The 24,609-nt window shown below is 40.8% G+C and overlaps 1 protein-coding gene across 2 annotated transcripts in view; it reads left to right on the top strand.

The window, feature by feature from the left end:
- Positions 1–22,343, top strand: part of PUS7 (pseudouridine synthase 7) — a 57,997-nt gene extending 35,654 nt beyond the window's left edge. For both annotated transcript variants that reach the window (XM_082631895.1, XM_082631896.1), the window contains exons 8-16: positions 6,883–7,011; positions 7,677–7,802; positions 13,211–13,272; positions 14,141–14,301; positions 15,296–15,422; positions 16,830–16,931; positions 19,237–19,366; positions 20,298–20,389; positions 21,241–22,343. In XM_082631895.1, coding sequence (XP_082488021.1) covers positions 6,883–7,011; positions 7,677–7,802; positions 13,211–13,272; positions 14,141–14,301; positions 15,296–15,422; positions 16,830–16,931; positions 19,237–19,366; positions 20,298–20,389; positions 21,241–21,377 — 1,066 coding nt within the window. In that variant the 3' untranslated portion in view covers positions 21,378–22,343. The remainder of the gene's footprint in view (positions 1–6,882; positions 7,012–7,676; positions 7,803–13,210; positions 13,273–14,140; positions 14,302–15,295; positions 15,423–16,829; positions 16,932–19,236; positions 19,367–20,297; positions 20,390–21,240) is intronic.
- Positions 22,344–24,609: the final 2,266 nt, after the last annotated feature.

Genomic DNA, 24,609 nt, shown 5'->3' with positions numbered 1-24,609 from the left:
GTCTGTTTCTGTTTTGTAAATAAGTTCATTTGTATATATTTTTTTTACCACATAAAAGTAAAAGCATATAATATTTGTCTTTGTCTGACTTACTTCACTTGGTATGATAATGTCCAGGTCCATCCTGTTGCTGCAAATGGCATTATTTCATTCTTTGTTATGGCTGAGTAATATTCTATTATATATATATACCACATCTTCTGTAGCCATTCATCCTTCAGTAGACATTTAGGTTGTTTCCATGTCTTGACTCTTGTAAATAGTGCTGCTATGAACACTGGGGTGCGTGTATCTTTTTTTTTTTTTTTAATAAATTTATTTATTTATTTTTGGCTGCGTTGGGTCTCCGTTGCTGTGCGCGAGCTTTCTCTAGTTGCAGCAAGCGGGGCCTAGTCTTCGTTCCGGTGTGCGGGCTTCTCACTGCGGTGGCTTCTCTTGTTGCGGAGCACGGGCTCTAGGCATGCGGGCTCAGTAGTTGTGGCTCGTGGGCTCTAGAGCCCAGGCTCAGTAGTTGTGGCGCACGGCATGTGGGATCTTCCCGGACCAGGGCTCGAACCCCGTGTCCACTGCATTGGCAGGTGGATTCTTAACCACTGCGCCACCAGGGAAGCCTGCATGCATCTTTTTAAATTAGAGTTTTCATCTTTTCTGGGTATATGCCCAGGAGTGGGATTGCTAGATCATATGGCAACTCTATTTTTAGTTTTTTAAGGAACCTCCATACTGTTCTCCATAGTGGCTGTTACCAATTTACATTCCCACCAACCGTGTAAGAGGGTTCCCTTTTCTCTACACCCTCTCCAGCATTTGTTATTTGTAGGCTTTTTAATGGTCATTCTGACTGGTGCGAAGTGGTACCTCACTGTAGTTTTGATTTGCATGTCTCTTAATAATTAGCAATATTGAGCATCTTTTCATGTACCTGTTGGCCATCTGTATGTCTTTTTTGGAGAAATGTCTATTTAGGTCTTCTGCCCATCTTTTGATTGTTTTTTTTTTTTTTTGGATAATGAGCTGTATAAACTGTTTGTATATTTTGCAAATTAAGCCCTTGCTGGTTGCATCATTTGCAAATATTTTCTTGCAGTCTGTTGTCTTTTTGTTTTGTTTATGATTTCCTTTGCTGTGCAAAAGCTTTTATGTTTAATTAGATCCCATTTGTTTGTTTTTGCTTTTGTTTCCATTGCTGTAGGAGATGGACACAAGAAAACAGTGCTATGATTTATATCAAAGCATGTTCTTTTTTAAAAATTAATTAGTTAATTTATGGCTGTGTTGTGTCTTCGTTGCTGTGCATAGGCTTTCTCTAGTTGTGGCGAGCGGGGCCTAGTCTTTGTTCTGTTGCACGGCCTTCTTGTTGCGGTGGCTTCTCTTGTTGCAGAGCATGGGCTCTAGGCATCGGGCTTCAGTAGCTGTGGCTCGCGGGCTCTAGAACACAGGCTCAGTAGTTGGGGCACACGGGCTTAGTTGCTCTGCAACATGTGGGATCTTCCTGGACCAGGGCTCAAACCCGTGTCCCCTGCATTGGCAGGTGGATTCTTAACCAGTGCACCACCAGGGAAGCCCAAAGCATGTTCTGCCTATATTTTCTTCTAGGGGTTTTATAGTATCTGGTCTTACATTTAGGTCTTTAATCCATTTTGAGTTTATTTTTGTTTATGTTGTTAGAGAATGTTCTAATTTCATTCTTTTACGTGTAGCTGTCCAGCCTCAGTATATTTTAAAGCATATTATAGAAGTATAGTAGGGACTTCCCTGGCAGTCCGTTGATTAAGACTCCACGCTCCCAAGGCAGGGGGCACTGGTTCGATCCCTGGTCGGGGAACAAAGATCCCACATGCTGTGTGGCATGGCCAAAAAAGTATAGCAGTTAAAGCAATATGATACTGGCATACAAACGGGTAGCATTAGAATAATTACAGACCCAGATATATCCACAGAGTTAGTGTGTAAGCAAGTAGCATTTAAAATCAGCAAAGAAGAGTGTTGGTTTTTTTTGTTTGTTTGTTTTTTAATTTATTTGGTTGTGCCGGTTCTTAGTTGCACCAGGTTGGCTCCTTAGTTGTGGCATGCGAACTCTTAGTTGCGTCATGCATGTGGGATATAGTTCCCCGACCAGGGATCGAACCCTGACCCCCTGCATTGGGAGCATGGAGTCTTAACCACTGCACCACCAGGGAAGTCCCAAAGAAAAGTTTTGAGTCAGTGAATTTGTTAAAATAACTGAGTAGCCACCTGAAAAAAAAAAATTGACTCCTTACCTGAGTTTTTATATGTCTTCACTGGAAGAGGCAAGGCTTTGCCAAATGTTAACAAAGCCATTTGAAAGGCGGTATCAGCCACAGTGTCACTGCGAGGATAGATGGATAGAGAGAAACATATGATATTACAGATAGATGTAATATGAATATTTATCTTTTGTAACCAGGTCCTTGGTGTAGTATTATTTATACTCCTAAATCTACCTTTTAAAAAAAGCCAAAAAGCCAAAAAACGTGTATGCCGATCATTTAAAATGCAAAACCAAAGCCACTGAGCAGCAGCTGATGCTGTTACTGACTTGTGTGTGAACAGCTTTCCCCTCTTCTTTCCTTAACCTCCTTGTTGCCTAGGACGAAGGGAGTCCATAATTTAAAGCAGAGCAGGAGAACTTGACCTCCTCCCATTCCTCTCTAAATGAGCCACTTTGGGCATCAGTAGTTGACTGGGCAGAGTAAACAGAAACTGCCAGTCAAAGCCCCTGGGACTCCAGTGCCAGAGTTCTTTTCTTCTTTGCCACAACCACTGTAGACTTTAAAAGACCAGTAGTCAAGATTAGTGTGTTAGGGACCTCACGGAGGCCAGCACTGCTGTAAATGAGACATGACTAAAAGTACGTCACTACTGTTGGCCAGAAGGAAACAAAAGGAAAAGTACCCTTTTTACTCTAAAACAACAACAACTGGGGCTTCCCTGGTGGTGCAGTGGTTAGGACTGCACCTGCCAATGCAGGGGACATGGGTTCGAGCCTTGGTCTGGGAGGATCCCACATGCCACGGAGCAGCTAGGCCCGTGTGCCACGACTACTGAGTCTGTGCTCTAGAGCCTGCGAGCCACAACTACTGAGCCCGCATGCCTAGAGCCCATGCTACGTGACGGTAGAGGCCACTACAACCAAGAGTAGCCCCACTCGCCACAATTGGAGAAGGCCTGCGCGCAGCAACAAGGACCCAATGCAGCCAAAAAAAAAAATAATAATAAATAAATAAATTCATAAAAACAACAATGACTGCAAAAGTACTCTACTTATACCTGGGGATACTATTTTAAAAAAGTAATCTCTGACTAGGGACACCCTTCCTAAATAGACTTAAATCCCAGAGCTATTAAAAAAAAATTCAACTGACTAAAATGCAACTAACTAAATTTCAACTAACTGAAATTCAACAGACTCACAGACTTAGAGAACAAACTTACGGTTACCGGGGTGGAGGGGAGGGGGGAGGGATAGTTAGGGGGTTTGGGATTGACATGTACACACTGCTGTATTTAAAATGGATAACCAGGGCCTCCCTGGTGGCGCAGTGGTTAAGAATCTGCCTGCCAGTGCAGGGGACACGGGTTCGTTCAAGCCCTGGTCCAGGGAGATCCCACATGCTGCAGAGCAACTAAGGCCGGGCACCACTACTACTGAGCCTGTGCTCTAGAGCCTGCGAGCCACAACTCCTGAAGCCCGCGTGCCTAGAGCCCGTGCTCCGCAACAAGAGAAGCCACCACAGCGAGAAGCCTGCGCACCGCAGCAAAGAGTAGTCCCCACTCTCTGCAACTAGAGAAAGCCCACGTGCAACAATGAAGACCCAACACAGCCAAAAATAAATAAATAAATATTTTTTTTTTAAAAAATCAAAATAAAATAAAAATTAGAAAAGATAACCAACTAGGACCTACTGTATAGCACAGAAAACTCTGCTCTATATTATCTAACAACCTAAATGGGAAAATGAAAAAAAAAATTTTACTGTACAGTCCTATTTGTAGAAGAATGCTAAACTAATATAGGAGGAGTGGTGGGTATAGAAAAACAGTCTGCCGCAGTCAACACAGTAATATTTGCCTCAGCCAACAATTACCCTTGGGGGACTTCCCTGGTGGTCCAGTGGTTAAGACTCCGTGCTTCCGATGCAGGCAGTGCGGGTTCCATCCCTGCTCCGGGAGCTGGGATCCCACACGCCGCACAGTGAAAAAATAATAATAATAAAAAATTATCCTCGGGTACCTAAACAGTTGGATGAAAGACTATGGGGAAGAAGATAGTCACAGAAGTTTTAAAATGTCACCCCACAGGTTACCAACTAAAAAAGGGAAAGGAGAGAGAGGTACCGTTTCACTGTGATACACTGAAAAAGCCACAGCATCACCTACATGATATGCCCACCAAAATGTGGGCATCTCACTGTGAGGAAACAGTGATTGTCCTGGTTCTTGATTAGATCCTGAATTTAAGGAGGTGTAAAAAAAAAATCTAAGTGATGTTATTGGGGGAATTGGGTGAATTTGGATGTGGACTGCTCATCAGTGGCCTTGAATTCACATAGGCTTCGTGAGGGTGACCAGTGGTTAGAAACGCGGGAGACTCTGCTGTTCTTAGGAGACACACACTGCAGTCACTTTAGGAGTGAGGTGTCCCTAGATCTGCAGCTCACTCTCACATGGTTCAGAAAAAATACATAGGTTTTACCTGCATGTGTGTATGTATGCGCATATGTGTAATGTGTGGGTGTTCATATATCTAGAAATATATGTAAAGTAAATCTGGGAAATGGTTAGCAATTGGTAAATCTACAGGTGAGGTATAGGACTGTTTGTTATAGTGTTGCCAATTTTCTCCGGTTTGATTTTTTTTAACATGAAGTTGGGAAATTTTCTGAAGTGTAAAATATTATGAATAAACTCACAAAATGGGAGATAATATTTGCAAGCTATTTGGTAGATTTCCTTAATATATGAAAACAGAAGAATATTAACAATCCAATAGAAAAATAAGTAGTAGGACGAACAGGTACTTCACAGTCAAGATAATGAAGAAATGTTTAGTTTCTCTCATAGTAAGAAGCATTCAGATAAAAATCAAAATAGCATTTTAAAAAAATAAATTTATTTGTTTATTTTTGGCTGTGTTGGGTCTTCGTTGCTGTGCAGGCTTTCTCTGGTTGTCGTGAGAGGGGGGCTACTCTTCGTCGTGGTGCACGGGCTTCAGTAGTTGTGGCACGTGGGCTCAATAGTTGTGGCTCTCGGGCTCTAGAGCGCAGGCTCAGTAGTTGTGGCTCACAGGCTTAGTTGCTCCGCGGCATGTGGGATCTTCCCAGACCAGGGCTCGAACCCGTGTCCCCTGCATTGACAGGAGGATTCTTAACGACTGCGCCACTAGGGAAGCCCCAAGATAGCATTTTTAACTTATCAGCCTGACAGAGCTCAAAAAGGTTTATAACATGCTGTGTGAGAAGACACAGGCCTGAAGAAGTAGGCACTTACAGATTAATGGTGTGAGTGTGAATTGGTGTCACTTTTTTGGAGGGCAATAGGGGTTAAAATTTAAAATCCCTGCCTTCTAATTCTAGGGGCTTATCCGAATCATTCACCTATGTAGATGCACCAAGAAGTCTATACGAGGGTATGTGTTATAGAGTGGATTGTACTAGCAAAAGATGGGTAGCAATTTAAATGCCCATCACAGGGGACTGGTCAGATAAAGGTCAGAGAAAGGATCCAGGCAGTGCAGCAGCCATTCTTTGAAGCTGTACACAGAGCGAGGCAGCTCTAGAAGGACTGTATGGATAAGCCTAGTCTGTAATATGCATTTTTTCAGTGAATATAAGCAAGATGGTGAACAATTTATAATGTAACAAAAATTGTTTTTTGAAAGGGAAGATCTGGATGCTAGTTACATGGTCGTGTTCACTTTGTGAAAATCCGTCAAGCAGAACGCTTACGATCTGTGTACCTTTCTGTATATATATCTATTAAAAGTTTACAAAGAAATTCCAAAAAGAGAGAAGACAATAGGTATACCTATGTGTACAGAAAGTGTTACTAAAAGAATAGACAAGAAACTTTTAATGTTGGCTGCCAGTGGGGAGGGGTGTTGAGGGATAGAGATAGAACAGAGGCCTTTTAGTATTGTATTTCTTTTTCTATGTGTATTACTATTACAGAAGTTAAGTTTTTCATGAAAATTTTATAATGCCATTTAAATGATAGCAGGAGGGTACAGATTATGGTACGATTCTGACTACATATATATAGTCAGATAAAGATAAATATTATATAAATATATCTGACACGAGTTTTAAGAAAGAAAGAATGGGAGGAAATTCAAAGTTAGATATTAACAGATTCTTTTTTCAGGTGATGAAACTGAATTTTTTTTTCTTGTTCTGTACTTTTCTGTATTTTTCCAAGTTTTCTGTAGTGAGTTTACAATATTTTTCTGAGGGACAAAAATGAAAATATGACTTTTTTAATGCTTAATAACTATCTTTTTACCTGTAGGGATTGCTCTCTGCTCCCTTTCTCACCCCTCTCCCCTCAACAAAAAACTAGAAAATTTCACAGATGATACTGTTCCATTATCAGTATGTAAGTAACATGAGGCTCTAAGAATATAAACATGGCCCAGGTTGCATCATTCCAATAGGAACAGGTGTCCTCATGCTGGAGGAACATTCCAGAGGCACATGAAAGGTAGGCTCACCCCACCAGCTGCGGAGCCTTTCTTTTCCATCGTCTTAGTGTGTAGTCTGATTTCAAGCTGCCGTTTTCTGTAGTGAAGTGTCCTAGACCATTTCAGCCAGGCGATAGCTCATGACCCTCTTTCTGCCCCTTTTTTTATTTCATATTTTTTAGAATAACTGCGCAAAGACTTGCCCACTTGAATAAGTGCTTGATGAACTTTAAGCTAGGGAATTTCAGCTATCAGAAAAACCCTCTGAAATTGGGAGAGCTTCAAGGGAATCACTTCACTGTTGTCCTCAGGTAAAGAGCTGCGGGTATGAATGCAGACCAGAGAGGGTCTTGCTGTGTCAACCTTGAGTCTGTTCAGAACAGTTGTTAATCCCAGTGAGCTGGTGCAGATGCCCGTGGCAGCCGGGAAGGCGGGGTGGGGCCCGATGAGGCTGGGAGAGTACACACAGCTGCAGTGTTTGTACCAACACGCCCACCCCTCTCAAAACTCAGCACCACCTTTGGAAAGAAGCCGCCTCCTTGAAATACAAAAGACGGCCTATGATTCCACTCATATTCAGTACCTAGAATAGGCAAATTCATAGACGTAGGACATAGAATAAAAGTTGCCCGGGGTATAAGGTGCGGGCCGGGAGATGGAGAGCTACTGTCTAATAGGTGCGGAGCTTCGATTTGAGAAGATGAAGAAGTTCAGGAAGTAGATGGTGGTAAAGGTTACACAACATCGTGAATATACTTAATGCTACTGTGTTGCATACTTAGAAATGGCTAAAAAGGTAGGTTTAGTGTTGTGTATATGTCACAATTTTTTTAAAAGACAGTGTCCTCAGGAGGTAGAGAGAAAGCTGCAGGGGGCAAGGGAAAGGCACAGAAGCCAAGCTATGTCGTTTGTGATATGCATCCCTGAATGTGTTTGCCTGTAAATTTTTTTCTCTGGGTAATTTGGGCCCCTACAGAAATATTACTGGAACTGACGACCAAGTGGAACAAGCCATGAACTCTCTCAAGGAGATTGGATTTATTAACTACTATGGAATGCAAAGGTTTGGAACCACAGCTGTCCCCACATATCAAGTTGGAAGGTTTGTATTTAATTTCTTACCTTTCGTCTAAAAGAGCTCTCTTCTTAAAAAAAAGAAGCAGGATGTTTTTTATTGGTGGTGTTTTTAATTATTTCTAGATTTCCTAGAAAAAATGGAAATCTGGGCCAAACAAAGCAGCGTGTCTCATCCTTTTGGATGACCAACGGATCCACAGACTCCTCCTAAGTTTTGTTCTGTTTTATGGTAATACATGCACAAGGTGAAAAAATAAATCAGAGTTCAAAAAGATATAACTTGAAAAGTAAAGTTTTTCTCTCTCCCCTGATAGCCCCTCCAGGGATTCTATTTTATTTTCTTTTTTACAGGTAAATCTTGGCTCAGTAAGTGACCCAGCAGTAGCAGTTGGGTAACTCAGACCCAAAGTAGCCTGAAGGAGACGGTGTAGTTTATGATCTCTGTTAACAGTGCTTCCTAGTTCCTTAAACTTGTACCTGCCCTTCCCCCATCCTTTAAAGAAAGTGGTATAAGACGCAATTAGCAAGTAAAATTTATTTTAAGAACTCTCTGATTAGCTTTGAGATAACAGGAAATCCCTCTAGGGCGAGCTAGGGTGGGAATCCCATCAGTAAATACTTGGGTTTATAAACTTACTTATGCTCTCCTGCTGTCCAGCAGAGACTGTGTTACCTAAATAATTATTCACGTGGCAGTTAGAACTGTGGAAGTCTGAGTTGGAAGTGACCTGAGAGGTTATTTAGTTCCTGTTCTTCCTGGTGCTTCAAACCCTTTATTTTAGCAAAGATGGAATCTCGGCTTAGGGAGCCTGCCCAAGCTCACTAGTTGGTCAGGTGCAGCCCTGAGAATAGAGGGGCTCTTCTTGAATCAGTCCATGGTTCAGCAGCTGACTCCATGAAGTTGCATTTGTTCATGCATCTTTAAGAGCACAAAATGAAAAATATCATGTAGTATTTCCTCTACCTCTTTGAGGCAGTGTTGTGAGGGTTAAAAGCTCAGGCAGAAGCGGGTAATTCCCTGGCGCTCCAGTGGTTAGGACTGTGCTCTTTCACTGCCTAGGGCCTGGGTTCAGTCCCTGGTCGGGGGAACTAAGATCCTGCAAGCCTTTCGGTTCAGCCAAAAAAAAAAGAAAAGGCAAAACAAAACAAAGCCCCTCAGGCATTGAAGTCAGATTTCAGTTCTGAGCCTCACATTAGTCATCTGTGAAATGGAAAGGATAACACCAGCCTCACAGGGGTGGTGAAAATGAAGTAAGATGAAGTCTATGCAATACCTGTTTCTATGCCTAGCAGATAGGAAGTGCTCAATAAATGGAAAGTAATATATTAAAATTAGAATATACTAACCAGAGAAAAAAATTGTTGCCAGGAAGAAAACTGTAATAAATAATAATCACTATTATTAGATAATAAAAGATAATATTTTCAATCTTGCTTATGTTCAGAGGACATTGATAATGAAGATGCTAATTGTACTGTGAGACAGAATATGTAAGGGAAGGCTTATCACCTGTTGAATTTGTAGCTAATTCGGCAGAACAGCGGCCATGGGACCCTGTAAATTTTGCACTCCAAAGATGATGTAAAATAGCTAATGAAAATGACATCAGATTTATTCAGGACCAAAATTGCATTAACATGCCCAAGTATAAAGTCAGTATATAATCCATTCAGAATTCCTAACCAACAATTTGTATAACACAAGAATGTTTCCTAGCTTCAGAGTAGCCCACTGCTACCACCACAGGACCACCTAAAGGAAAAAACCCTCCGTTTATAGTTTAAAGGTGGAAGAATGACTTGAATCCAAAATATTTTAAAGAACTGTTACGACTCAAAAACAAACAGACAGATAACCTAAAAATGGTCAAAGAATCTGAGTAGACATTTGTCCATAGAACATAGACTAATGGCCAATAAGCACATAAAAAGATGCTTGACATCACTAAGGAATCACTAATCACTGGGAAAAAGCAGTTCAAAACCACAATGAGATACTACTTCACACCCAGTACAATGGCTAAAATCAGAAAGACAGACAATAAATAAGTATGGGTGGGGGACTTCCTTGGTGGTGTAGTGGTTAAGAATCCACCTGCCAGGCTTCCTTGGTGGTGCAGTGGTTAGGAGTCTACCTGCCAATGCAGGGGACTCGGGTTCGAGCTGTGGTCCGGGAGGATCCCACGTGCCACGGAGCAACTCAGCCCCTGCGCCACAACTGCTGAGCCGGCATGCTGCAGCTGCTGAAGCCCACATGCCTAGAGCCTGTGCTCTGCAACACGAGAGGCCACTGCAGTGAGATGCCCGCACACCGCAGCAAGGAGTGGCCCACGCTCGCCACAACTAGAGAGAGCCCGCGCACAGCAACCAACATCCAACGCAGCCAAAAATAAAAATAATAAAATAAATAAATAAACAAACAAATAAATAAATAAATAACCCACCTGCCAAAACGGGGGACATGGGTTCAATCTCTGGTCCGGGAAGAATCCACATGCTGTGGAGCAACTAAGCCCGTGCGGCAGGACTACTGAGCCTGTGCTCTAGAGCCCATGAGCCACAACTACTGAAGCCCGTGCCCCCTAGAGCCCACATGCCTCGACTACTGAGCCCATGCACCGCAACTACTGAAGCCTGTGCACCTAGAGCCCATGCTCTGCGACAAGAGAAGCCACTGCAATGAAGAGTAGACCTGGCTCGCCACAACTAGAGAAAGCCCACGTGTAGCAACGAAGACCCAATGCAGCCAAAGAAGAAAAAGAAAAGTATTGATGAGGACGTGGGGAACTTGGAACTCTCATGACCTGCTGGTGGAAATCTAAAATGGTACAGCCATTTTGGGAAATAGTCTGGCTTTTCCCTACACGGTTAAATAATAGGGTTACCATATGACCTAGCTATTGCGTTCCTAGGAATATGCTCAAGAGAATTGAATACATACGTCCAACATGAAAATTTACACTGATATTTAGAGCAGCCAAAATTATGGAAACAACCCAGATGTCTATCAGCTGATAGGTGGATAAACAAAATGTGGCATATTAATACAATGGAACATTATTCAGCAGTAAAAGGGAATGAAGGACTGATACATGCTATGACTTGAATGAACCTTGAAAACATGCTCAGTGAAAGAAGCTAGTCACAAGCGGCAACATAGTGTATGATTCATTATGTATGAGATGTCCAGACTAGGCAAATCCATAGAATCAGAAAGTTGGTGGGGCAGAGGTCATGGAGAATAAGTGGCTGCTGGTGGTTCGGGTCAGGATTTCTTTTCAGGGTGATGAAAACGTTCTCAGATTGATGGTGTAATGTCGCACAATTCTGTAGTATACTAAATGTCATTGAGTTGTGCACTTAAAGGATAAATTACGTGGTATGTGAGTTATACCTCAGTAAAACTTTTTTTTAAAAAAAGTGGAACAAATCCTAATATATATGGTCAGATGATTTTTGACAAGGGTGAAAAGATCATTCAATTGGCGAAAGGACAACTTTTCAACAAGTAAGTGTTTGGGGATACTGGCTATCCACCTGCAAGAAAAAGAAAATGAAGTTGGAACTTTACTTTTACACCATATTAAAAAACTTAGGGCTTCCCTGGTGGCACAACGGTTAAGAATCCGCCTGCCAATGTAGGGGACACGGGTTCGAGCCGTGGCCTGGGAGGATCCCACACACCGCGGAGCATCGAAGCCCGTGCGCCGCAACTACTGAGTCTGCGCTCTAGAGCCCGCGAGCCACAACTACTGAGCCCACGTGCCACAACTACTGAAACCCGCCTGCCTAGAGCCCGCGCTCCGCAGCAAGAGAGGCCACCTCAATGAGGAGCCCACGCGCCACAACGAAGAGTAGCCCCCGCTCACTGCAGCTAGAGAAAGCCGACACGTAGCAATGAAGACCCCATGTAGCCAAAAATAATAAATAAATAAAATAAATTTCTTTTTTTAAAAATTAAAAAAATAAAAAAAGAAGGTGGAAGGAGGACAGATGATGTCAGAAAAGTAGAAAACAGTTTAATGTGTGGTGAGCCAGATAGGATGGCTTGTTATAAACCAAATATATCCGTCTTTCATATGGTGGTATATACTGAACGTTCACGTGTGCGGTAGTATCTTGAACGTGTTGAAAAGTCCCGTAGTTAAGACATGTTAATACATTGCACCAGGTGTTGGCAGACCTTCTCTGTAACGGTACATGTTCAGGCTTTGTGGGCCCCGGAGTGTGTGTAGTAGCTACTCAGCACTGCTGTTATTGTGTGAAAGTAGCCAGAAATAGTACATAAATGAAGGGTCGCGGATGTTTTCCAGTAAAACTATGTACAAACTCAAGAGGCCAGCCAGATAACAAAGGGTTTTGGGCACAGAAGTCTTTTTCCATGAAATACGGCACACTAGTTCCTCGTCTTGAATTAATACTGTCCTCGTTTTGGAAATGTTACTGAAGGCCTAGCCAGCTGAATAATGTGTCACTCAGGAGTGTATTTAAAGACCGATGGAGCGTGGCTTGTTCCAGGACTTCAAGGATGGCCAGCAGTGGGATATCTATTAATCTAATTCATTGCATTAGTAGCTTAAATATCCATATGATCTCATCAGTAGATAAGATAGCATTTTATATAATTTAATACACAGAAACATATAGATTAACTTAAACGTGAAACATAAAAACGCTAGTTAAGTAGAAAAACAGAAAAATTAATAGAAGAGATTTTTATTTTCTTATGGCAGGGAAGGCCTCTCTAAGTATGACTCCAAGAGCAGAAATCTTAACTAGAAAAAATGTTCAGATATGATACATGAAATACAACCTCTGTGTGATAAAAGATAGTATAACAAAAGTTAAAGAAAAAACTGCATACACTTAAAGATCAAGTAAGTCTTGAAAACTACACTCTGAATTGTTAACAGTGTTTATTTTTTAAAGGTTAGATATCAGGTAACCTTTCTTATGTACTGTTTAAAGAAGCCTGTATAACTTATAATCAGCAAATGTAAAGATACTTCCATTTTGGCAACAATAATAGAGGAGGATAGGTTGTATTTATTCTGTTTATCTAGGCAAGAAAGTATTTAACACGGGAGACTTTTCTTGAGAAGTTTCAAATAAGTTTTAGTATATAAAGACAACTTTGATTTATACAGATCATACCATGTATAGCAGCTTAAAGCATGACTAGGTAGTATTTATACTATAACAGCTTTCTAAAACTGAAATGATATTAAATGTTATGAGTAAGCATTATATTTTTAATTTTCTTCTCTTCTTTTGACATTTACATTTGAAATCTATGTTATTGTATTAGTTTTTCTGCTTATTTTAAGTTTAATAAAATATATAAAGTTAATATGGTTTGTTACTCCACAGGCTTGGGCAAATAAAATTCATCTTAATGCAAAATTAAGTAAAATAAATGCTGTTTAATTTTAGAGCTATACTACAAAATTCCTGGGCTGAAGTCATGGATTTAATATTGAAACCCCGTTCTGGAGGTGAGAATAAAAATAATCTTAAGAAAAAAAAAAGAATATATGACTAGGTATTCATGAAATTGCTTTGAATTGAAGTATAGGTACAAATTGGGGTCATTATTTTAGAATTTTTAAAACTTTTTAAAGTAAAAAGTATAGTTTATGTCTTTTTTTACACAAGTTTTATGTATATATTTGAGATTTATAATTTATGTCTTATTTTCAGGTCTTTAGCTCATCTAATTTATTAATTCATAAATGAATCCATTCATTTCCTTTTCTCCATGCAGTATTAAATATCTGAACATACAGGAATCCAAACAGATTTCACTGGTGGTTAATTTGTTAAAGCAAAATGTAATACAATATAAAAACTTGGCAAAAACACACTGAGGATTTTCAAGTTTGAAGAAGAGTTCATTAAAAACTCTAATGTCATACTGTATGGAAAAGGATTTAGGTACCACTTTACAAATCAGCAAAATAATTATGCCCACTTTGGATAATTATTCATTTGCAAGTTAAAAGAGATAAGGTTGTCTAATTTTACGGAAAGTAACCCATTAAATTTGACAATACAATAGAAAAAGAGAGGGAAGGAAGAAAGGACTGCCAAGGTTTTGTCTGATGTTGAGTCAGCTTGATAATGAACAGTCATTGGCTTTAAGTCCTGGGGTGGTAGCATGTTGAAAGCCATCTGGTTCTGTAAACTTTCTGGCCTTCCCATCTTTTCACTTTCTGATGGTTATTCTCAGGTGACCAGAAGCTCTTCAGAGTATCTCTCTTACAAATAGCACTTTCTAATTTTGTGTTCTCTGTGAAGTGTTTTAAGTTACAGAACTGTCTTTTGGATACATTGTTTAATCACAGCTTTTCTTCCCCCCACCAGCTGAAAAGGGGTACTTGGTTAAATGCAGGGAGGAATGGGCGAAGACCAAAGACCCAGCCGCTGCCCTCCGAAAACTACCTGTCAAAAGGTGTGTGGAGGGGCAGCTTCTCCGAGGACTTTCAAAGTACGGACTGAAGAATATAGTCTCTGCGTTTGGCATAGTGAGTGCAATTTGTGAAGTCAGGCGCTGACTCGAGGTGGCTCAATGCTTTGAACTTTTTATCTTTAAATATTTTACTAAAATTTGGAAGAACAGAAGGTAAATAAGGATCCTTTGGCGATCTCTGAGAGGGGTGTTGCCTGCGGGACCCTTGCTCAGACCCTGGGTGGTGATAGGGGAGGGTGGTGGGTGCAGGCAGTGGGGCAGTGGTGGTTAACATGCAAGGCACGAGGAAAGCACGTGTGTGGAAAATACCTACAAGGAAGTTTAAATTAAGTGTCTTGGTATTTGAGAAATTCAGAACCCATCATAGAGTTAGTTCATTTCTCTTAGTCTGTCTGGCATCGGAGCTGTAACCTGCTTCAGCGAGAGGGCTGCACAGTAAGTGGTCTAAATGACTACATTTTAGTGTGGTTTCTCTGTGGTGGTTCAAGACTGGGTAGCATCATGGTAAGTGTAGCCTGTACTGGTGTTTGCGTTGTATAGTACAGATAGACTAAAGTTTAACTCCTAACTGTACGTCTTGATTACGCTCCCCCAGATGTATAGAAAAATCAGGATTCCTGCTGCAGGAAATTAGTCGTCAGTTCAGCCATACAGGCTTTCTCCTTCCATAGAATTAGAAAGCCCTGTTAGCTCTATGACTGAGGTGTAAATTCCTTGAGTTTGAAGTCTGTATCTTTGATTTAGGGTATAAATTCCAAAGCACTTGCTTTCTTCACGTGAACGTCTGAACTGTGGGTGCAAAACGGGAGCCGCTGCAGCTGCTCCTGGTCATGAACACCCCCTAGTCTGAGGGGTTCCGCCTCTAAAATTGGTGGCCGTGTGTCAGTTACTGTTTCTACAGGCTGTTAGAAAAATGGGAGATGGAAGTTACGAGTTTCTTGTACTAGGGGCACCACTAAATAAGTGGGATGTCTTGGAAAGTACAGTACTGTTAATATTTGGAATGTATATTTTTTTTCTCTTGCCTGTTTTATTTTTCCTCCCGTCAGATACCAAGAAACAATCGCTTAATGTATATTCATAGCTATCAGAGCTATGTGTGGAACAACATGGTGAGCAAGAGGATTGAAGAGTACGGACTGAACCCTGTCCCGGGGGACCTTGTTCTCAAAGGAGGTAAAAGGGCAGACAGCATCCTTGCTCACCCAAAGTTGGGTTCAGTTATTTGACACTAGTGCTTAAAATCCAGCCTGGCTGCTGCTTAAGATAGCTGCCTGGTAAGCTTGAAATGGAAAGACATTGTAAGCTCAGACTGACAGGTATGGATCTGTCATATGTAATGAAAAATAGGCATCTGATTTGAAAATATGCCCCTGACTCTCTCCGGGCTTCCATTTTCTCAACTAGGATAAGATTTGGACTGAGTGTTGCCTAAGATCCCTTTGCAAACCCTAATCTGGGTCTAGCTAATACTTCTCTACACTTCTGGGTGTACTTCAGCCTCCCTGCTGTTGTTGGCCAGTCTTAAAGAGTTTCTTTAAGTCAACACAAGATTGGAGCACACTTTACATGGGGCTGTGATATCATAGACATTTAGTGCACACTCCGTGCCTGAAATGTTCATAAGACATGCAAACAGTCCCATCTGCTGTTGAGCCCTTACTGTGTGCCAGGCCTTGTGCTAAGTAAGCCCTTTACCTGCATCCTCTAGTTTAAAGCTCAGTATTACTGTGAAGCATTCTCTCTGTTCCTCACACGAGGTTCAGTCACTTGCCCCAAGGTTCCACAGCTGGATAAAAGAAGAGAGAAGGCTAGGACTTCCCTGGCGGGCCAGTGGTTAAGACTCCGTGCGTCCACTGCTGGGGACATGGATTCGATCCCTGGTCGGGGAACTAAGATTCCACGTGCCACTCAGTGTGGCCAAAAATAAATAAATAAATAAACATTAATTTTTTTAAAAAATAAAAGAGAAGTCTGGGAATCAAATCAAGTCTGTTTCCAAAGTCCATGTTCTTCCTGGCTACTTCCTGGAGACAGTCTGCTCATCTGCAGGTGTGCCCAGTAAATGCACTATAGCTTTTCATTTGTATGGAAATTTTCATTAATCTTTTCCTGATTTAATTTTTCCTCACCCAATATTGATCACATCTGGTGTATTTTAGTGTCCCCTGTGCCACCACATTTCATCCACTAAATACAGACGGGTTTTTTTTTCCCTCATTGTTTATGCTTTTAGCAAAATGCATTCATCTGTGATAACTTTCCAAATAGTATTTTGTAGCGTTGTCTGATGAGGAAAAAGAAGCTAAAAGCCAGGAGTCCTAAAACGTGAGGGTGCAGCTGAGAAATAGATTATCTTTAGTTTTCTACTTTTTCTGAATCCACGATGTTTATTTTTCGGGTAGAATAGAAAAGACAGAAAGGCATATATTCCAAATTAATTGCTCTGAGCTTCATGGGGCACTGAACCTGGGCGCGCTTGCATTTCTGATTACTTAGATGTGTAATTTTAGAAGGTTGGGCTTGTGGAAATACTGCCTGTTTTCTTAATTCTTCTTAATTTATCCATTGGTATATTTTCAGCCGCAGCCGCCTGTATTGAGGAAGACGATGTTAATAATTACTCCATCCATGATGTGGTAATGCCCTTGCCTGGTTTTGATGTTATCTACCCCCAGCATAAAAGTAAGTTTCCTCTGGGGAAGGTAGTTAAAGTCGGACATAATTAAGCCACTGGCAGCCAAGAGTCGAGAGAGGGGGAAGAAAAAATCAGTATTTTAAATATGATTTTAGAACCTTAATTTCCATCCGACTTGAAAAAATGTTCAGATTTCAAACATACATAAGCCATGTTTGCTTATAAAAGTCTCCCTGAAATAGATGCATTCAGATGGATGATTTACGTCAAGAAACCAGGTGGTGGAGGTGGTGGTGGCGGTCATAGTGTTGGTATCATTATTGCCGTGACGTATTATTGGCACTGTATTTTAAATTTCTGAAATTCACTAATTCTTACTAAGGATGGAAGGGTTTGGAAAGAGTCATTGAGAAAGAGAATGGATAATTCTACTTTAACATTGCTTTTTTTAACCTTTTTTTTTTTTAAACCGCATTAAGTAATATCTGTTCATTGTGTTTTAAGAGTCAATGGGCTCAGAAGTTTATAAACTGGAAACTTAGCATTCCCTACCCTTATTTCCCATTCCCCAGAGGCTGATAATTACCTCTGTACCTGCATGGATGCCATTTTGACAGGGGAATTGGAACTTTTACTGTTGAAGGATTCAGAAATTGAAAAAAAGGAAGCAGCCCTGAGCATGGGACTACCCTGGTTAGAACTGACCCTGGAAGTTTACTCCTCACCAGGGCTGGTCTGTCGGAGGTGTTTTCCTGTGAAAACATCTTTTCTCTCAAGAGTCCAGAATTAGTTTACTTATCAACATTATATTCTTTGAAATTACAGAATGATTAGGATCAACACCCTTCTTTGATAAGGCAAATACTTATAAAAGAGTTGAGTGGTAGTCTGCCATTTACATGTTGACTAATCAAACCGCTGTGTGAGGTTGGCCTCATGGAAAAGGACTAGACAAGAGGAGGGAGATTGAATAAGGGCGCTAGACAAGGGAGGGTGGCCTGCCTGTGCTGCGTGGATGGCACGGATGGTGCAGCGAGGATCCAGAGACCAGTACCAGGAGGTAGAGAAGGAAGGCACTGAGATGCTTGGAGCCACACTTGCCCTCTTTCCAAGAGAGAAAAAGAAAGCATTCTTCTTTCTGGTACCTCTCAAGCTCAGAAACCTTGGGCTAGTTGGTATCAGTTAAAACACACATTCAGCTTAGCCTTTGACAGAGCCGATTGTGGAGACCTCGTGGCCAAGACGGGCTCCCAGACTGGCTGGGTGGTGGTTCGGGCATGTGGATTCATGACGTAGGCACACTTGGTGTCAGCAGTGCTCAGTTAGGGATCCCTGCTGTCCTCACAAGTGGGTCGTGAGGGAGTCTTTCCTTGACCCTGGTCTAAGCAACGTGTTTTACGAATGACGTGAGTAAAGAAATCTGCTTGTCATATTTGCAGGTAGTATAACCCATAACAGTTAATATTAATTATATGGAAAATAAGTATTTAAAAAGGACCGCAGAGGGCATTTAATAGGGTTAAATGTAAATTCTCATGTTTACGTTCAAAGATCAAGTGTACAGGTGGAAAAGGCCGGTTTGGTGGTAGTCTACATGAAAAGTATCCGGTGTTGCTATTAACGTAAGCCTGTTACCCAAGGCAGATGAGGGGTCGGTGGGGAGTACAGACATATCAAAGGAGGGACAGTTGGAGGCACTTGTTGGTCTAGAGGAGATCATGGCTTAAAGGCCCAGTACTTACGAGCACATGTGGAAGAAGGCAATTAATCTGTGTTCCAAAGCAGTCGACAGAAGTCACACGAAAACATATTTCAGCATGGCACAGAAAAAATTTTCCAATAATTGCGTGCCTCACAAAGTAGTAGCTCCCCGTAAATGGCAACATGCAAGCAAAGGCTGGATGACTGTCTCTCTCTGGTGTTGTAAAAAAGTTTCTACATCAGGTGCGAGGGTGAGCCAGATGGTGTTCCCAGGTCTCTTATTTTTATACATTTATTTATAACTATCTTCTTCCGGAAGGAGTTTGAGGCTCTGTATATGGTCTCTTCCAACTCTGAGTACATATACGTTGTAGTTGAGTAACTTCTGATGAAATGGCCTTTTGTAGCCACCTTGGGACCCTTAACCCCAGGTACTGTGCCTGGTTGCAAAAATAACCTACAAGTCGGCCAAACCTAAACTGGAGACACCTAGTACTAGTTAGCAAGTCAGTACGTTTTAATTCCAGAGAACAGATTGGATTGTAAATTGAGATGATTAATTTTGTTAAGGTGACAGAATTTACGTTACTCTCTGTAGTTCAAGGTAGCTTGCTGACGTGCTGCATTCCAACTGATTTTGTTTTATATTAGTTAGTGAAGCCTACAGGGAAATGCTCACAGCGGACAATCTTGATATTGACAACATGAGACACAAAATTAGAGATTATTCCTTATCAGGGGCCTACCGAAAGATCATTATTCGTCCTCAGAATGTCAGCTGGTGAGTAACAGTCTGGAATGAAATAGAACTGAACTACTAGATTTTAACCTTTTTCATTATATAAATATTTTTCATTGCTTACAGCCTGGCATAAAAGTGTTATTATTGTTATTAAATACTGTTCTCATTACTGCTACTACCTGGTATTTTTCAAATTATCAAGAGATAAAGGAATTCAAATATATAGTGAAAGTGGCTAAGTTTACATCTTACTGACATTGCTAAATTATTAAAGCGATGTGCAGAGAATGAACTTTTTCCCTATTCCTAAAAAACTGAGATTTTCAAGTTATCTTACTCAGAATTAGCTATGAGTTCCACACTGATATGGTTGTTTCATTATCATGTTTCTAGAGAGAAAACGATACTTGTATTACCCATTTTAAAATACTTTAATACCTAGTATTATGTAAAGCTTTATTTGATAACTAAAAAAATTAAAGCCTGGACTAGTTGCCCCCTGTCAGGAAATTCTCTCTTCCTTCTCTCCATCTCTTCTCCCTTTTCCTTTTCCCTCCTCTTCTCTGGATTGTGGGGAGAGGCTGACATACTTGGCCTCCGTCTTGCCAGAGAGCAGGTTCTCACAGCAACATGGTGTTGTTAGTGGTGATAACCGCTCTGGAGAAAGTACAGATGCTGTGATTAATTCAATTGCATCTCTGCCAAGTGAAGTTTACTACTTACCAACTACATACAAAAGGAATTTCCATCCTAGGGAAACATTTTTTAGTTTTACCATAGGCTGGCATCATCTGTCACCTTGCTATATAGTATTTATATATAAAATATGGCTGTATTCTGTTATTGAATACTCCCACCTAGAATTATTTACACTAGGCCTGTGTGTTTTCCTTGCTAAACAAATGGTGATGAGTAACTTAGTGCCTGTTATGGAGATTCACATTCACACTTTTCTTTATGTGTTTCAAAGGGAAGTCGTTGCATATGATGATCCTAAAATTCCACTCTTCAACACAGATGTGGACAACCTAGAAGGGAAACCACCACCAGTGTTTGCTTCTGGTAAGTTTACTCAGCCATCAGTCCTGTGTCAACTTTGAAATGTTTTCTCATACAAAAACATACTTTAAAAAAAAAAATCTTGGGCTTCCCTGGTGGCGCAGTGGTTGAGAGTCCTCCTGCCGATGCAGGGGATACGGGTTCGTGCCCCGGTCTGGGAGGATCCCATATGCCGCGGAGCGGCTGGGCCCGTGAGCCATGGCCGCGGAGCCTGCGCATCCGGAGCCTGTGCTCCGCAACGGGGGAGGCCACAACAGTGAGAGGCCCGCGTACAGCAAAAAAAAAAAAAAAAAAAAAAAAATCTTATAATCACCACCATCTCCCAACCCACTCTATGATTTCTGTTTTGTGTTTTGTCATCTTCGTTTTATGATTACAGTTGGAGGTCAGTGATTAAAAGAGTATTTCCCACTGAAAATGAATGAATATTATAGAAGGTTGTGATATTAGGTGATTGAATATCCTCCCCACTCCCATAGAGAGTTAATAAAGTTAAGTGAAAACCCAGCAAGAGAGTCTAAAATGCCTTTTCATTGTCAAATTCTTCTTGCCATTCCTTTGTCTATTTTTACCCTGTGCTGTAAATTTTTTTTTTTTTTCATTTTACATGTGTTTCTCTCCTATGCTCTTCTGTCATTTGCCCTTTCTATGAAGGTTCCAGGTAGAATTACTTTAGGGATTCAGCTGGATCCTTCACTCACAGATCTCTTACTTCCATGCCTCATTCTCTGAGGCCCCATGGGAAGTAGGCTGAAGAAAGGAGCACAGTTCTTTTATCTGTATAGAGATTATGTGACTCGCCCCAGTCTGTCTGCAGCTGCCTTACTTTCTGACTGTTCTTTCTTGCCGGGCAGAAGGCAAATACAGAGCTCTGAAGATGGATTTTTCTCTCCCTCCTTCTACCTACGCTACCATGGCTATTCGCGAAGTGCTAAAAATGGATACCAGCATCAAGAACCAGACCCAGCTGAATACCACCTGGCTCCGCTGAGGCCTTTGTCTCCAGATTAGAAAATGCAGACACATGTTGGCTGGCTTCCTGTTCATTTTCCTCTTAGTACAGACCCCTATGTGGATTTTGGATCTTTGTACTAAAAAACTATTTGTATTTTTCAAGTTTTTATTAGCTTAATTTGCAATATTTGTACATGCATACAAATTTTGAGGATCCTAATTCTAGCTCAGAGAATATCAGCTGGTTAGAATATATTTCAGGTGCTTAAATCATAGTAAAACGTCAGCTTTACTGGCTCTATAGTCATTTAAAGGAATTTGGTTTAAAGCAGCAGTTTTAGGTTTTGCTACATTCTTCGAAGGACAACAGTAATTTTTAACACATCCATGAATGGAGTACATAGCAATGCCTTTTAAGAGAAAACAAAACAAATCTTGGCTATGGATAAATAATTAGAGTGACCCTTCCCCCTAAAACCTGTGAATATAAATAACAGTACTCATGCTTGTTTAAATGGTGATAAAACATCCACAAGTTTAAAAACACAAAGTGATTGTCATTATCCAGCTCATGAACCAGGTTCAGGTAAGTGTTTATAGACTTTTCAGTTGCAATAGCTTTTGCATTTATTATTATCATTGGCCTGCAGGAGAGTTTCATCAATAGGGCTTTTTGTTTCTTGATGTAAACATGTGCACCTCTTTTTGTTAGTTAAGGTCTAACTTTTACTCTAGGTGCCTTTTATGTTCAGAACTCCTTCCACTGGACTGATTGATATCTGCCCGAAAATAAATGACAGACAAGAAAGCTTTTGAAAACTTACAAGGGCTCCTCCTCTCAACAGCATTATCCTTTGTTATTCACGGCTTAGGTATTTCCAGTTCTGGCCATGCATAAAACTTTGCTCTGGTGTGAAAGCATAAATATGCCTTCCCAAAGGTGTGTGACGTAATTGTACCATCATTTCTAGAACGAAATATAATAAATATTTTTAAAAACTCAGTTCTACCGGTTATGTTAATAAATGAAATAAATACTTAAACTGAATGCAAATGAGAATGTTGGCCCTACTGAAGGCGAGAAACTAAGTGAATGAGAGATCCTCAGAAAAGGTGTGTCGTGACTGGGCGTGAGATAATATGATGGCGTGTCCAGTTGTATGACTGATTGACCATGTTAGACTGGCATCAAGGTTATTCTTACAGTAGCACCACTCACTTGCCTTCCAGCGTGCCTTCTGGATGGAAAAGAAAGGGATAGAGAAAAGCCACCCTACTCCACCATGGGAATGTGGACGACATTCGTCCTGTGTCTGGCAGTGGAAACAAGATGGAAAATTGTATTTTAGCCCTGGTGTTTTAATGATGTCTGTCACGTTGCAGAGGTTAAAAAAAGATGAGAACCCTCCTGGTGAATCACCCTTTCAGCTGGCTGATTTCTGAAGAATCTTTTGCCACCAGGGCCAAATGTATTCAATGTATCATTTGTCTCTTTGTACCTTCCAGTGCTAGGAAGTTATTCTTCACCAGACTGATGAGTGAGAAGGTATTTATTGAGGGAACCTTACTCTGCATGGTGCGAGTGCGTTCTGTACTTCTGCATTTATAAATGTACATTACAAAACAAAACGTGAGGCTAAACTTTCATTTTCGAAGTATTGATACTTGTGGCTCTGTGTGACGAGTTAATTTTCCTGACTGCATTAGCTGACTACCAGTTCGTGCATGTCTCCTCTTAAACCAAGGCAGATTCTTAGAGCCATTTTGAGACTTGGGGACATATCTAATGCTAGGGACTTAGTCAACTGGGAATAAATCATTGCCATAGCATCTTGTTGTTAACAAAGTGGGGGCGTGAGGCAGGTTTACGAAGCCTGACGGCAGCCGCATCCTCAACATAAAAGTATCTTTGAAAAAAGAAATCTTTGTTTCCTAAATGTTTGCCAGACAAATAATAAAGGAGGAGTGTTTTTTTTATTATAATATAAAACCAGCGCTATTTACTGATGGAAAAGTAAGCTAAATAACCACCGTCTGGCCATCAACTGTTTTTGTTCATGGTTTCATGTAGGAGATTATAACTAGACTGCCATTATACTAATTAAAAAGATACCTGGTTGATTCCCGAATCTTCATGGTTACATGTTGTAGATAACAACTAGACATCTATGATACTAATAAAACATTTTTTTTTCTTGGTTGATTCCTGAATCAACCGAAACATTGGTGGCAGCTGCCACAGCACTTCAGTACTTAAAGCTCCCCCAGTTGTTCCAGGCTGTACCAATTAGCACAAACCGGTATGTATTTGCACTCAAGTGCATTTTGTGGTCACTTCTGCACTAAAAGATCAGGGTGTGGGTATGGGTATATAACACAAAATAGAATATATATAAATGTTATACTAACTTCTTCTCTGTGCTAATGCGTGTACATGTGGTATTTTGAAACAAAAACAGTCTAGAAGAATGTACTGTGTGGTTAGCCTGGGTGAAGAAGTGAGAACACAGCAGAAGAACCTCAAAGCCGTGGATGGCCAGGTTCTCCCCATCATGAATTGAAGAGTGTGCCTGCGAAACAAAGGGTAATTTAAAAGTTTTTCTTCGTTCAATGAAATCTGCTTTCCTACTTTATGGGGCTGCATTTCTATAGGATAAAACTTCTCTGTTTTGGATCACAAACTCCTTGGAAAATCTAAGGAAAAAGTGTGGGCATTGTCTCCAGGGGAAGGAAAGGGGTAAAGCATGTATATACACACACGTACACCTGTACACACACATATGTGCTAACTTTTTATACAGTGTAGTATTCAGCTAAGACCCCCTACTCTGGGTCAGTGCTTTCCAGACGTTAAGGTACATAGGAATCAGCTGGAGATGCTGTTAATGCAGGATGTATATACGTGTGTGTATATACACGTACATATGTATACATACTAAAGCATTGCAGACCTTTAACTTCTCACTCCCTGTGTTACCCCCAAAAAGCTCATTTTCCAAACAGGGTTTGGAAAGTAATAGAGGTGAGCAGCAAAACACCAGCTGCAAGGAAAAGCTGGGGTTCTGAATTATTTTTATATGATGACGTTAATAAAATGGGCTGAATAGATCTAATTGCTCATTATGCCACGAGGAAATTTCAAAACATTTATGCAACAAATGGCACATAACTTTTTAGGAATTTGGGTAACTTTAAGTGGGAATTTTCAATTTGTTGGGAGTATCTGCCTATGCTCTCTTCTCTGCCCCCATCACCTACCGTTCAAGGGT

This window comes from Mesoplodon mirus (genome assembly GCF_964341445.2).
Source record: "Mesoplodon mirus genome assembly, chromosome: 9".
Classification (NCBI taxonomy): Eukaryota; Metazoa; Chordata; class Mammalia; order Artiodactyla; family Ziphiidae; genus Mesoplodon; species Mesoplodon mirus.
The sequence above is the reverse complement of the archived record's forward strand: the minus strand, read 5'-3'. Positions and strand labels throughout refer to the sequence as shown.